At 52.1% G+C, this 15,119-nt stretch overlaps 2 protein-coding genes across 4 annotated transcripts in view; one reads left to right on the top strand and one right to left on the bottom strand.

The window, feature by feature from the left end:
- The window catches only part of Pigh (phosphatidylinositol glycan anchor biosynthesis class H), a 51,215-nt gene that overhangs the window by 16,385 nt on the left and 19,711 nt on the right, over positions 1-15,119 (top strand). The gene's annotated exons all lie outside the window — the stretch shown is intronic.
- The window catches only part of Plekhh1 (pleckstrin homology, MyTH4 and FERM domain containing H1), a 53,223-nt gene that overhangs the window by 8,159 nt on the left and 29,945 nt on the right, over positions 1-15,119 (bottom strand). For both annotated transcript variants that reach the window (XR_008218514.1, XM_052739468.1), the window contains exons 8-22: positions 12,149-12,227; positions 11,536-11,627; positions 9,427-9,577; positions 9,159-9,286; positions 7,931-8,041; positions 6,823-6,909; positions 6,361-6,522; positions 5,260-5,340; positions 4,725-4,907; positions 4,052-4,160; positions 3,130-3,242; positions 2,222-2,398; positions 1,830-1,927; positions 927-1,104; positions 312-467 (exon numbers count right to left, since the gene is read on the bottom strand). Coding sequence is in view for 1 of the 2 variants with exons in the window: in XM_052739468.1 (XP_052595428.1) it covers positions 312-467; positions 927-1,104; positions 1,830-1,927; positions 2,222-2,398; positions 3,130-3,242; positions 4,052-4,160; positions 4,725-4,907; positions 5,260-5,340; positions 6,361-6,522; positions 6,823-6,909; positions 7,931-8,041; positions 9,159-9,286; positions 9,427-9,577; positions 11,536-11,627; positions 12,149-12,227 (1,905 nt within the window). In the remaining variant the exon portion in view is untranslated. The remainder of the gene's footprint in view (positions 1-311; positions 468-926; positions 1,105-1,829; positions 1,928-2,221; positions 2,399-3,129; positions 3,243-4,051; positions 4,161-4,724; positions 4,908-5,259; positions 5,341-6,360; positions 6,523-6,822; positions 6,910-7,930; positions 8,042-9,158; positions 9,287-9,426; positions 9,578-11,535; positions 11,628-12,148; positions 12,228-15,119) is intronic.

A 15,119-nucleotide genomic window follows, 5' to 3' on the forward strand; every position in this document is an offset into this window, starting at 1 on the left:
TCTCGGCAGGGCCTCCTTGTCCTTACACTGAGCTAAGAGGCTCTTTCCCTGAATACTGCATAGTCCCTTGAGGGAGACAGGACTATGAGGATCTTGTCTCCAGAGTCAAGGGTACATGTAGCTTTCCCTGCATGCACAGATACATTTTAGGATGGCACAGAAATGCTGGCCTGAAGAGATCATCTTGGTCTCCACACCAGACAGGCCACTGGCCAGTTAGGCACATACTGGATGAGATCTGTGCCCACCACCTATATCTGCGTTAAGAGGTGCTTGCATGTGTGTGTGTGGGGGGGGGGGGGGATGTTTACCTTGACACGCCCTTGAAGACAGTGCTCCAGGTCCCTGCCAGAAGGATCATCTGTGAAGAGGGCAAAGCCAGACTGGGATGGCTTCCTCATGCCTGTCTCCTGGTTCAGCCGCTGGAGGAACTCATCTACTGTGGAGGAGCCATCAAAACCAACCACCTGGGAATGGGAAGAGGCACCTGAATTAGCAAACTCCCTAAGGGACTGTCACGGGGTGGTCCGGGGTGAGGGCAAGAGGTCAAAGGCAGCTGGTTTCCACATTCACGTGCAGAGGAACCTGAGCCTGCCCACTGTAAACTGGAGCTGGACAGAAGCCCAGTCATTCCTTTACAGTCAATGTTCTGAGGGTGCTATCTCAGGCTGCTTTCTGGCCATGTTTCAGCTTCCTTGTTCATGCAGTGGGTTCAGAAGACCTACCTGTAAAGCACCACATAGTAAAGCACTCTGGGATTCCAGCTCCTTTGTCTATCCCCACACTAGTCATGCCACTCCCACCTCAAATCTAGGCCCATCCCTTTGGTTGATGTGCCTATTACCATAAGACTCAGCGCACTTAGAAGTAGTCTCTGGACAGTGACATGGGAAGTCTTGGGGTAGGAGTCCTGCTGTCTTCCTTACCTGATAGGTCCCATTGGCAAAGTGCACAGGGATGCTGAAGGGTAAGGAGTGGTGGAAGGGGTTTCGCAGCAAGATGGACACCACTTCCATACGTGAGGGCCTGGCCTCCCGCTCTCCTGTCTGCAGGGTCCGCTCCACGGCTCGCTGGCAGTAGGTGGCATACTGGCCAGTTTCACTCCTAAAAACAGACGGCAGTAGTAGGAATTCCTTCCTCTTGGCACCCTGAGGTGCATACCCAGACTTAGCCAGGATAAAAACTAACTGGATAGGGCATGGGGACCTAAAACTAGTATGGGATGTTACTACATTTTTATTTCGGGAGGAGGCACACCTGTGGAAGACAGAGGACAACTTGAGGAGTTGGTTCTCTCCTACCACGTTGCTCCTGAGGATTGATCTCAGGTTGCCAGCCTTGGCGGCAAGCTCCTTTACTCCTGAGCCATCCTACCAGCTGCAGCTTGTCCCCGAGGACCTATCTGCAGCACATGGCTGCCATGAGCCTTTTCTTTGTTTCTTTTTTTAAAACTAACTAGGGAATCTAACCCAGGGCCTTGTACATGCCAGGTAAGTGCTCTACCACTGAGCTACACCCCCATCCCTGCATAGATATATTCTTGCAGAAACCAGAAGCACACGGAATAAACATTTGGGGATAATTTGGGATAGCATGGCTTCACATGAGGGTGTTCCCCAAATACCCAAGGACACATGGATTGGTGTCCAAAGCAGCTAAAGTGTGCTCAGATCTCCACCTGCTCATGTGTCCATGGCGATGGGTGAAGTCTCTCAACCCCAAGCAAGTCTGAGGGGAGATGGCGTCAATCCAACCTCGTCTTCCCCCCTCATCCCTTTGAAACATGGCAGTCAGCAGTGTAGGGGTGGCAGGGAAATGCTCTCACTTACCTGGGATCTGCATGGCGTTGAAGCTGCTGTTTGACGTACCAGAGGAAGTGATGCTGAGGCAGGAAGAGCGGAGCACACAGAGCCAGGAGCTGCCAGCACTGCCACGGAACACAGGCAGTATGGGGTGAGTGCTGGGATCCTGCTCTTGCAGCTTTGAGCTATTCTTTCTCCACACCAGAGTCTCAACTCCCTTGTCAGGCACTGCCCAGGACAGCACTCGCATTCTGACCATGCACAGATCAGCCAGCCATGCTCAAACAACTTGGACAAGAAGCTGCCCATGGGCTAGGATCGGAGAACACCTGCCCAGGCACCTGCTACCACCCTCCCACCCCTTAAACAACTCTTATACGTGGTTCCAGCCAGTTGCTATGTCCCCAGTGTGTGCCCACCTGCATAAGAGAGTACTTCTGAGGCGGGCGGCAGCTGGTCTGCTTCATGAGCTGGCAGTAGATCTCACTCTGGAGCTCAGGGTGAACAAGGCAGACCTGCAATGCTGTCTGTGCCAGGGACACGTGGTAGTCCACTGAGGCGGCCTCCACAGGCACGTTGATGAAGAGCTGGCAGGACTGGAAGGAGCATGGACAGTGGGCACAGGCAGGGGCAGCCCAGTGGTTATTCTTGGGACATGCAATGTGCAGCAGAGCCTCAAGGAAGATTCAAGTTCACGGACAACCAGCCCTTTCTAGAGGGAGCGCTGTTTCTGCTTGTGAGGCTGAAGGGGGCTAGTGGAGGGGCAGAATCGCCCCTTCTTTAAATGTGATGTTTCCAGTACACAAGCCACACATAAGCTTGCCTGTATCCGCAGAAAACATTTTTTGCAAGACAGGGTAGCACAGACTGGCATTTAACTCCAAGTCCTGCCTCTGCCTCCTGGGTGTGCTGTGATTGTGGGCATTTAGCACCACACTAGCCCCTAGCAAGACGCTTTGTTTTGTTTGTCAGAAAATGCAGATGGGCACAAAGAAGACTAAACTAGGTCAGAATCTCTGACGTCCAGAAGTCGTGCAAACCGGACCTTTTCTGTTGTTACTCGAAGGGGAAGGCAGCTCCTCAAGGGAGAGCTTTGGCTGCCATTTCCAGAGCCCCAGAGCTTCCTCCTGGCCTGCAGAAGGGTTATATTCCTGCCATAAAGGAAGCCATAAAGGGGACCCTGCGGGACTTCCTCTTCCTCGCCACAACCCTAGGACCACCCCATAACCACATAGGTCTCCTTTCCTGTGATGGGCTCAAGGTGTGCCAAGCAGAGCCTGAGCACATGTGGGCACCAAGAGCCAACAGGCCTGGGCTCCACTGTTACCTTGAAGAGCTTGAGAGCCTCCGTCTGCAGCGCCTCGGAGGGCAGGGTGGTCAGGGAGGTGCAGAGCCCATCTCGGCTGTAACACAGCATGGGGTGCCTCCAGAGCGGGGAGTCTGCACAGAGCACAGGCAGAGGGCAGCGGCAGTTACTACAGAGCAAAGAACTCGCCTCCTACCCTACCAGCCCCAACTCTGATTCGCAAGGAAGACAGTGGCTTAACTTTGGGAAACACGGTTTTTTCTGGGTTGATCATCTACAGACTGAAGGCCACGGAAGTGTGGACTGCAGACTCCACATTCCCTCACACGACTGTGGAGGAAGGCAGCCAGAGCTTTGCTGAGCAGGCACAGCCAGGCCAAGGAGATAAAGCTGCGAGTGCTTCTGAGCACAAGTGTCTACGTGCAGGGACAGCCTTCCTTGCAGTACCAGGTTGGAGGAACAGATGTATCCACCTGAGACAGACCAGCCCTCAGAGCAGTAGTAAAGAGGTATGTGTGGTGTGCACCTCTGGGTAGTTCATGGGGGTCCTGAGAATTAGTTGCCAAATAAGGACCCCCAGACATCCCAGGATTAGGTTAGTCTGCTCCAAACTGAGGCTTCATTTATTAACAAACTCTTAATTATAGATTAACCAGCTGCCTCCCCCGCCCTCCCCTCTACCCCCAAGTCTTCTGCACAGCTAGCAAAGCTACAGATTAAACTGAGTAGAACATTTACCCAGCTGTCTGGAAAGTCTGTTTCCCAGGGTCCCACACATACAGTGATTACCTCAGTAGACAGAGAGGCCCCGGAGCATGGGATGGGAATTCCCCCAGGCATGTTTAATACTGCTTAGGTACCACAGTGCTCTCTTCGCTTCTTGTCCAATAAGCACCCTGCCACCTCCCTTCAGCCCAGGCAGTAGTGGCCACTCTTGCCTTACCTGGGTCTCCCTCGCCATCCATCAGTTTCCCAATGAGCTGCTCATAGACAGTGCCCACCTTGGTACTGCTGCCACCTGCAGCCACTGTGAGGTGGTAAAGCCATGTATCCTGGAAAAGGGCAGGAGACAATCAGATGCTAATGAGGTAGGAAGAGTGGCTGGCGGCAAGAGTTGGATTTGGGGCAGGAGGTGTTGCTCGGTGACAGAGCACTTGTCTAATGTGTGAGGCTCTGGGTCCGACTCCCGCCACTCCCCTGAAAAAGGAAGTGTGTAATTTTAAAATGGGAGCCGAGGTGTGCACCTGTAATGATGTCACAGCAGGAGCTGGGGGGCTGAGGCAGAGGGATCTCAAGCCCAAGGTCGGCCTGGGCTTATGAGACCCTGTCTTGAGGGGGAAAAGTAGACTTTCACTAGTTTGGCTAGCATGAGTCAAGGTCACCGCTCCAAAGAGAAAGACAGGATCAGGTGATATCAACCCACATTTCCAAGTGTGTGGCACTCTATCATGGCCTATGATGAGGAGATGCTGGTCACTTGGAATGAATCCACAAGATATTCAAAAGTAACAGTCCCATTCAGTGTCCAGGAAAAAATAAACTTGATTAGAAACCTCAGCGGAAAGACAGAGAACCCAGGTCCAAGCTTGGCCACAAAGGTCCAGCTCCTCACTTACCTTCTCATGCTTGGTGCGGATGAGGAGGTAGGTGGGGCTGTGCTCTGGGGGGTGGATCACCAAGGTGCAGTGTGAGGAGAGCAACCGGCCAGTTCCTCCAGCCTCATAGTCTTCGTCTGAGTCACAGGACCGATCTACTTCCTCTATGTGAGCATCCTGCACAGGTAGGCAGCCCAGGGGTCTCTGCGGACATGAGCCTTCCATGAACAGGACAGCAGGTGGACAGGGGAGTCTCCTTTTTATGACTGCTTTGGCTGTGTGGGGCTGGAGACCATAGATGTGGATGGAGGGCAGGATGAGGAGGTGGACGCTGCAGCATGGCAGCCAGGCCAGAAGCAGATACTGTGCTTTGGAAAGGACCAACTGCCTACACTGGCTGTGATGCGGACATCACAAGCTCTGGAGGGAGCGGGACAGCTGACCCTTGTATCTGCTGTAGGGTTTGTTGTGGTAGAAGGCAGAGCTGGGGACTGCCATCAATGGTGTGCACTGTGCACAGTTTGGAGGAGGCGCTGTTAGGGGGCTGATGAAATACCTTGTCCTCGTGGCTCCGGTAGTAGTAGAAGGTTTTCCCAACAAGGGCACACCAGACCAGCTTGGAGTGGCCATGCTTTACCTGTTAAGTGAATGACTTCATTGGAACCAGGGCTCCAAAATAAATCCAGGGCCAGCCAAGACAGGCCACGGGGAAGACTGCCAAAGTCAGGTTTCCTTTCACAGTAAGACTGCCACGGTATGTACTCTGTGGTAACCTGGCCACTCAGGGACCTATGACCTGCCACTGAAAGACTATCCAGGAAATCAGAACATGGATATGGGAAGAACCCACTAGTTGGCATAGGTCAGAGGTTTTTTTTTTTGTTTTTTTTCTTTTTTTTTTTTTTTTTGGTTTTTCGAGTCAGGGTTTCTCTGTGGATCTCGCTCTGTAGACCAGGCTGGCCTCGAACTCACAAAGATCCACCTGCCTCTGCCTCCCGAGTGCTGGGATTTAAGGTGTGCGCCACCACCGCCCGGCAATAGGTCAGAGTTGTAAGGATGCTGCAAGGTAAATAGAGGCCCTGGCAGTCTGGAACCTTAAGTAAGGTACTGTAAATCACAAGGGAACAGCAACTGAACACTCACAGAGATGAAGGATGGGCTGATGGGAAGCAGCAGCTCGGAAGGAAGGAGTCTGAGCCCCGAGTTTGCTGGGCACAGTAACTGTTCCTGACCTAACCCACAATAACTAACCCTGTTAGTATGCTTCCTAGTTAACTTCCCTTTGCTGGACTTAACCAGGGTCTCTGCTTCCTGGTTAAAATGTGTTTAGGCAAACCTGGGATACCAGTCATCGAATGGCAGTCCCACTGGCTTTACCCAAGCCTTTCCTTTGTACTGTTAATCCTAACACAGCTAGTTACACTGTGGGGGGCAGTGCCTAACGTCCTAAACATCAAGTGAAAACATTTCTTTCCCTTCTGTCTTGAGAACAGCCCCCATCTCTGTTTCCAGAACCACCAACATCATTTTGTGGGCTCGAACCATGTTTGAGCCAGCTGGCTAAGCACTGGGGATGAGTTCTTGGAGAAAGAGCCCACCATCTCTGGGCACTCCCATGCCTGGCTTCCATTGCTTCCCTACCAGTTCCACCTTGTACCTTGGTCAGCCAGCCCTTCACGGTAGGCTTGGCGCCCCCTTGATGCAGAGCTGGGGGTCCAGTGACCTGCACCTTCAGCAGGCTCTGGAGGACACGGATCCATTCTTCCAGGAGGCTGGGGGACTCTGCTGTTAGGTAGTAGGTCTTGTTCTCAGAGATGAGCTGTGGGGGTGGAGTGAGGGGGGTGGTGTTGAGAGCCAGTGAAAGACACAAATCCTTCAACCCATTGGGCCCTTCCGAATGGCCACCTACGCTCTCCTTCCTTTCCTTTTTGACTTTCTTCCCTTCACCGCTCACTCTGGCTCTTCTTTCTCATGCCCACAACCTACGGTCATAGCCTACTCCTGGTATAAAGGCATCCATCCATGCTTATGTTTGCCTCATCTCTGCTTCAGTCACAGTCATATCTAAACCCTACACCACACTGTACATCTACAATCCAGCTGCTGCGAGCAGGCTCACCTGGAATGTCTGCGCTCCTTCCCCTCGAACAATTTGGCAGTGGGAGTTCAGATCCACTTGCCCTTGAGGTTTCCGGATGACATCACTCTGTAAAGGAGGAGTAAGGAGGAGAACACTGGAGTCTGAAAGCTTCTCGGATCATCATTTTTTACTCCAAGTTACAGGCACGCAGTGGAAAGTGATTCCCAAGCCTCCCTGGCCAAGGTACAATGAGTGACTTGTTCTGTATTCTTCTTCTAGCCAAACAAAGCCATAGTTAGGAATGTGGGACCCTCTAACGCAGGCCTCAAAAGGTCTCAGAAACGAGAGTGAGCCTCTAAAATAGGATCAGAAGCTACTAGGTTATTAGTGATCTAGAAAGCCACCCCACTCCTTTGACTAAGCTGTGTGGTGAGGAATGCCTACAGTCCCAGCTACTCAGTAGACCATGGCAGAGGCTGAGGCTGGTCCAGGCAACAGAGCAAGACCCATCTCAAAGAGAAAACAAAACAAAACAAAACGTTTCTCTTCAATCCTTATGCCCACAGGTATGGTAAATTAAGTGGCACACAAGTCACCACCATCCTTTCCAGCATCACTACAGACATTACTAATTGATAGTGGCATGTTTCTCAGGGAGGAATTTAGGCCCAGAATCCTTAACACAGAGCTGGAGACAGCTCCTACCAAGCAAAAGACAAATCGGTTTTATCTCTTTAAAACATTACGGTTGGTTCTGCCAACCTAGTTCTCAACAGTTGAGGCTTTCAATTCCAGGCAGTGGAGGAAGAAGAAGAGGAAGCAACGGATTTTTCTGTTAGAACAATCCAGAAAAGGTAAGGGCAGCCTGGGAACATCCTTTTACAAGGCCAGGCATAAGAAGAAATCAGTTTAGAAGGAAGAGGAAATGACCAGCCAACTGACCTAGGACTGCCTTGGTAGCCTTCCCAGGATGTTTCCAGAATAGGTGACCACCCGAGTCCCCTGTGTGGCCCAGCACCTCCAAGGCCAGTCAGGCTGCCAAGTCCTCCACCCGGCAGGCCTGAAGTCACACCGCCCTTCCTCCAGCCCCGTACACAGTGTGGGTCTGGGCTGTGGCCCTGTGGTTATGCCCTGGAGAGGGTCTCACCGGAGACTTGTAGTACAGGATTTGTCCCTGTCTCAGGACAAACCAGCGCCTCTTCCATGTCTTCACCCGGCTGCCCATTTTCAGCAGGTAGCCTGACTTCTCCAGGGCCTCCTGAAGTACAAAACAAGGAAGGGAGAGGGGACAAAAAGGGAGAGTCCCATGAGGCTCCCGAGGGTCAAAGGCAAGCAGGGAAGAGGGGACAAAGAGGAAGAGTCACATGAGGACCCTGAGGGGTGGAGGGCAAGCGGGGAAGGGGGATGAAGGGGAGGTCACATGAGGCTCTGGACACCACTCAGGGCAAATGGTCTAGACCACCACTATGTCAGTTTTTGTTAAGAAAAAACTTATTGACCACCTATGGGTGTCTATTTCCAGACTGTACACTGATGAGATCCAGAGAGAATTGATTAAAGTGTGGCAACCCTACCATGGGAAGGATCCCAATGATGACTGGGGAAGGAACACCTAGCCCCCACCACGAGAAGGTGGTAGATCAGGGCTGCACGCAGGAGAGAAGCTGGCCAGGGAAGGCTTCAGGAAAGAGCGGCATCTAAACTAGCCTATAGACCAGTAGTTCCCAACCCTCCTCAGGCTGCGGCCCTTTAATGCAGTTCCCCATGTTGTGGTGACCATCAACCATACAATTATTTCGTTGCTGCTTCATAACTGTAATTTTGCTACTGTTATGAATTGTAATGGCAATATCCGATATGAAGGATATCTGATACGAGACCCTGATGCGCTAAAGGAAAGGCCAGATTCTTTTACCAAGACCAGCTGAGAAGAGGAAGGCCATTCAAGGCATCAGAGGCGGGAGGAAGCAGGCAGCTCTCCGGGCCACAGGCTTCCCATCCATAAAACCCAGCAGTAGTCATGAGGACCATGAGGCAAATGAGCCAGAAGCACGAGGCAGGCCCTGAGGCAGCACCTGGCCTGCTAACGCTCAACTGTTAGTCATGGCAGCATCTGAGGGTCAGGGTGAGGACTAGACAAGGTGCCAGGCGCAGCCCTCATGGGCTCTGAGAGTTCCCTGGACGTGGACTCTGTCCTTCTTCAAGCGGGTCTGTGCACAGCTCTCTCTAACACCTGAAGGGCCCCCTTCCCTCTCCCATCTCCGGGCCCTTCCTCTCTCTCGCTGCTCCCTGTATGGGTACTGAGGGCCGGGCAGCCTCTGCTCCTACACAGTGCCCCTTCCCCATTCACACCCAGGGCTGTGGGCTCAGCTCACCCCATCAGTGGAGTAGGATGAAGTACGCTGGAGTTTGTGTTCAGGCTCTGAGTAGTCACTGTCCAGTGAGCAGGCATCAGGAGGGATGGCGTAGTCACCCTCGGAACTCAATGAGGACATGGAGACTCCTGGCCACGGGGGAAGGAATCAAGGCTGGGGTCCCACACCCCTCCCCACACCCATGCGGCCAGAAGATGTAAGGCTCCTGGGTCTGGAGCTGAGGGTGAAACAGGTAGGAGCCCTAGCAGAGATCAAGCAGGGAAAGCACCTCTCTTGATGGCCCGGGGGCTGCCCAGTCCACCGGTCTTCCTGTACTCAGAGCAGGGGGCTGACACCCGGAAACTCGCTTGAGAGCTGCAGTCGTCTTCAGACCCAGAGGACTCATCCGCAAAAGGCACACTGCTGAGCTGTGTGGCTTTCTGCAAGACAGTTCGGGCTTCAAAACCAGCCCCCTTCCACACAACAGCTGTTCCTAGTTCAGTATGTCCACGTAGCCTGACCGGGGAAACATGAGGCCCTCACCCAGCTGAGGCACTCACTGCAGGCTAGACAGTAGTCCCAAGCAGTGTGAAGTCCCTTCTGACCTCCATGCTGCCCTCTGGGTTCCCAACTCCCCTACCCCAACTTCTACAGTTCTCCAGAGAGCTCCTGCTTCTTCCACTAGGGGGCCAGAAAGCCACGCCACAGGCCAGGACACGGAGATAGGGAGAGCGACTTTGCAAACACAAGGACAATCCTTTCAATGTTGTAAGAGTGTGGCAGGAGCAGAGCCAAAAGGTGGCTACCACGGTGGGGCACGCCTTTAACCCCAGCACCCAGGAGGAAGGAGCAGGCAGATCTCTGAAGAGTTCGAGGCCAGCCTGGGCTAGATGACAAGTTCCAGGCCAGTCAGGGATACACAGTGAGACCCTGTCTCAAAACAACAAACAAAAAACTATTGTGACAAAGCATTTGAATTACTGTTTTTGTTTGATCTTTTTTTCTTCATTTTTTTTTTTTTGGTAGTTCTAAAGATAGAACACAGAGCCTTACTCTTTCTAGGCAAGTGTGCTATCACAGAGCTACATCTCCAGCCCACAGCCCACAAAGTGCTCTTAGAAAGTAATTTGGCAGAACCTATCAGAATCTAAACATTCATAGAACCTGCCCAGGAATTCCATCTCTAGAACTGTGTCCCCCAGAAATGTAAGTGCGCAGGGTACATACGCCCGATGGTGCTCCTTGCCACATTTACTATAGAAAGAGATGGATACAACCTCCTCTAAGTCGACAGAGGGAGACCCAAGCTAATTAGAGTGCTGTCTACACCAGGGATAACACACAGAAGACACAGAAGGGCAGGCTGACACATGGGGAGGTGAGTAACCAGGTCATAGGCTAATGTGTATAGGATCCCTTTTTGTGAGAGGAAGAGAAATGAGAGAAAGGAGAGCATATGTACAGGTCCACATGCACAGTTGTACAGGTCCACATGCACAGTTGTACAGGTCCACATGCACATGTGTACAGGTCCACATGCACATCTGTACAGGTCCACATGCACATCTGTACAGGTCCACATGCACATCTGTACAGGTCCACATGCACATCTGTACAGGTCCACATGCACATCTGTACAGGTCCACATGCACATCTGTACAGGTCCACATGCACATCTGTACAGGTCCACATGCACATTTGTACAGGTCCACGTGCCCAGTTGTACAGGTCCACATGCACATGTGTACAGGTCCACATGCACATCTGTACAGGTACACATGCACAGTTGTACAGGTCCACATGCACGTTTGTAAACCATCTGCGACTGCATCAGACGGCCTCACGGAGTCAACACCAGCGCATTAACAATAGCTGACTTTGAGGTTAGGAACCGGGAGAAAGCAATGTGGGAGAAATTTTTACTTTTACTTTTGTGTTTTTATTCTCCTAAGTAAAGCATCTAAGATTTAAACATGAATAGCAAGGGCTGGGCGTGTGGCTCAGTGGTACAGCACCTGTCTAGCAAAAGGAGGCCCTGTGTTCTGACTCACGCACTGCAAAACCAAACAAAAACCAGTGGCGAAAGATGAAAATCTCATGTTGCAGTTACATGCTAAACTCTTATAAGAAACTATAAATCATGACCAAAAAAAGGCGGTGCTCGTTACTCCCTCGCTTGTTACCCCCTGCAGTGATCTAATAAACTTGTTTTCTTCCAAAAAGAAACACACACACACACACACACACACACACACACACACACACACGGTGGGCCGAGCAGCCTGACCATGGTTACTGTGTGAAGACACCTGACCCTCCAACTCCAGCGCAGGCACTACCCTGGGACGAGGGGCTTCTCCTGATGGGGACATCCCCTCTTGCGGTGGCAGTTTCTTACCCCCTTCAGTGCTGTGTAGACAGGCACGGTGACATTCTTGTAGACGAGGCCAGAGAAAGCCCCAGGGAGTGCGAGGGCGGGAGGGCCTGAAGCTGAGGGAGAACACAGGGAAGAGGTGAACTCGGAGGCGCAGCTCAGCCAGAGGCTGGGGGAGGCAGAGAACCGGCCAAAGCCTTCCCATCTCCTCTCCCCACTTTGTGTTCCCGTGACTCCCTGGGGATCTGGGTCCCCATGGATAAAGGACCCAAGGGCTACCCTTTCTCCATTTCCTCTCCAGGAAGCTTGCGCCTTGCCCACTCTTGCTGAAGTGAGTTATGAGTGTGTGCCTATCACTGCAGATGCTATGGGTGGTCAGTGACTCTTGAGCCAGGGGGCAGTGCCCATCTGAATCAGGGGCTCAGGGCTCTTCTCCCCCAGTTCAGTCCTGCGCAAGGCAAGCACCGAGAGATGGAAGGCAGGACTTGAGGAGCCTTCCTTGCTGGGTGATAATCTGAACTTATACAACCCCCTTTCTAGTTCCAGGCAGCCCTCCCTCCATGCCTGCTGTACCCCAGCGGATGGGAGCCAGGCCCACCAAAGACATTTTAGGCCCCTGATGCCCCATTCTGCTCACCGCAGCAGGCAGCGTTACTTCGGGACGACACGTCTGACAGCTGCATGCCCGATGTGGCCATCGCATAGATCCGGCTCTCCTGTAATAACAAGTCCCAGGTGGTCAAGGACTGCTCACCTCAGTCCCCCCAAGGCAGTGGAAGGAAAACATGACATAGGGGTAGGCAGACCTGGGGTCACTGCTCAGGACAAGCTGGTCACTGGCTGAGGAGTTTTAAGCAAATTTCTTCGTTTCTGAGCCTCATTTTCCCCAGCTCTAAACTCCTACTGACCTTTTGAGGGACTGATCAATGGAATCAAATGAAGTAGTTAATTAACGTATAATATAAATGTATTTATAAACATGTATAATATAAACATTTCATGCCTGGGACATAATCCATGCCCAGCAGATATTCACTCCCTCAGGCCTCCACGGCAAAGGAGGTTCAAAGAGAGCTGGTCAGTAAACTGTCTCTCCATTTCTTGGATTCTTGCCTATTTTAGCGACGCCTGGGTCCCTGGGTCTCACCCCAGAGGTTGAGTGTTGACAGTGAGGAAGGGAGAGCCCCAGGGAGAGAGATGGACGTTTGTAATTCAGCTGTTTGAGGGCTAGGATGCATAGCTTCCTACAGTAGCAGGGTGCATGTGTTAGCCTTCTAAGGCCAACCACAACAGGGCTCCAGACCCCGAAGGTAAAACACTTTGGCAGAAAATTCTGCCACAAACTATGCATGCCTTTGGGTCTGAAGCGGACTCAAGGGGAGGAGAGTTTTGCTCCCAACAGCCGGGGAGGACTTTCCCAGGCTGCCCCAGAGCTGTTTGCTCTACCAGCCCTACAGTGAATGCAAAGCTCCTCTCAGGCAACTGGTGAGTCACAGGCACTGACCAGGAAAGTCAGCCATGCTGGACCAGAGAAGCAACTAAGGGCCACACTGGAAGGGACTGGGATGAATACTGGGGTGTGGCCCCAGAGCAGCTCAGCTAGAGGTGATGAGGAATGATATGCTGAGGTAACCAGAGTTATGGCAAGACAGGTGGAGGACAACAGAGAGACACTCAGGCAGGGCAGTGCCTGGGGCAGGATGCCTATGCCCAGGCGGAGCAGATACATTAGTGTGAGGAGTAATTGGATGTAGATATCTCTGCCCATACTGATCACGGACTTAACACCGAGGACAGGCTCCCACTTCACAAAGGAAACAAAACTCAGGGTTGAGGGAAGAAGGTCAAAAAAAAAGATAGCTCTGTTGGACAAAGGGCACCGAGTGTCTCCCTCATGAAGTTGTTGAAAGGGCTAGAGAAAGAGAGCTGTACAAACCCGAAATGCAGGCGTACTGATCCACCAATTACTTGGACTGAGAATGCCCTTCTCTGAATTTCAGGCTTTGCTCCTGACCGTTCTTGCCTGGCTGGCCCTGCCTGAGGGAGACACCTAAGCTTCGCTAGGGAGCTTGGGGGAGCTGGCAGTATGTCTTCTTTCCCTCAGGAGCAAGTTACAAAGGGGACTGAAAATAGACAAGTTCTCTCAAACGGCACTGCTGATGATGGGGTTCCTGGATGCCAGCAGGGAGGTCAGTGTCAGGCCTGACGCTGAGCCTTATCGCCTTCACCCTGGAGGGCAGCTGACCACGGGCCACACTTGAAGCATTCTGCTGTCGATGGATTTTTGAGACGCGGTCTCATTGTGCTGTTAGGCTGGCCTAGAACTCCTGGGCTGCTTCTCTTGGCCTCCTGAGTGCCGGGACTTCGGGTTCCCAGCTCATCTGCCTAAACATTTCATTTATCTTTCCTATCCTTTACTCTTTCCCTCTCGTACACACACGTACACACACCTGACATGTCTGGGCCAAACATAAGAACCACTCTTAACCACCACCTGAATAGCTACATTCTGGTAAAATAGCAGACGTGAACGAGTTCTTTTGGATAACACCTACTGAACAAATGCTCCTTTCCACAGCCCTGTCTGAATGCTCCCTTACCCGGGTCTAGCTCCAGGGCTGCAGAAGAGGCCAGCAGTGAACAACAGGACCAGCAGCCACGGTCTAAAGTAGGGTCGGCCCCCAGGGATGCCACACTTCCGTACCTACTGTCCTAACTTCCGACCTTGTTCAGCACTGTGACTCGAGTCTGGTAGGTGCTCTTGAAGCAACCCACTGGCTGGCCTGCAGTCACCGTTAAAGGTTCAGTCAAAAGCCTGGGCTCGGAGCCCCCTTGAACTAGCACTTCAAAAGGAGACCCGGGAGTGTGCTGCTGAAATTTAGGGGCCGCCAACCCACCTGAGAGTATCCTGTTTTCTCTGCTGCCAGGAGCAGATGTCCTTGCACATCTGCAGCATTGGGCTCGATGAAAAGATTGACAATTGTGCCCGTGTCCCCAGGGGCAGTGCCCCTAGAATACAGGGGCTGGGCTTCAAGGCAGCCAGACCTCTACGGGAAGCCTAATTCCTTCACTACCATGACCTGGGGAAGTGGCTGAACTGCAGACAGCAGGTTCCTATCTTTCAAAGGGAGAAACAACACTAATCCCTCTGTGCCAGGCCTCCATGTCATGCTCACCACCGACCTGCAATATCACACCTCCCTGTTTTTATTTTAACCTTTGTCACGGATGTCAGACAAAGACGTAGAACAGTAGAAAGAATGACCTCCGTCCCCATCACTCGTCTTCACCTGTACTAATGTATGTTCGGTCTTACTTTATCTGGATCCCCACCTCCACTCTAGACATCATGTCGTTGTATAGAATGTGACCCATAAGGGAGCTAAGGCTCACAGGCAAAGATAGCGTCGTGATAGACCACTAACCACTCACAAGCACTTACTCAATACCTAGCTTAATTAATGACTTAGTATGTAGGGAGGCTTGTCTGGATGTGTGTCTGTGCACCACTTGTGCATGTGGTACCCGAGGAGGCCAGAAGAGGTCATTTATCTCCTGAAACAGTTGTGAACAGGGACCATGTGAGTGCTGGGACTCGAACCTGGGTC

Source organism: Peromyscus californicus, unplaced genomic scaffold (assembly GCF_007827085.1).
Source record: "Peromyscus californicus insignis strain IS unplaced genomic scaffold, ASM782708v3 Scaffold_15__1_contigs__length_86483966, whole genome shotgun sequence".
NCBI classification, from domain to species: Eukaryota; Metazoa; Chordata; class Mammalia; order Rodentia; family Cricetidae; genus Peromyscus; species Peromyscus californicus.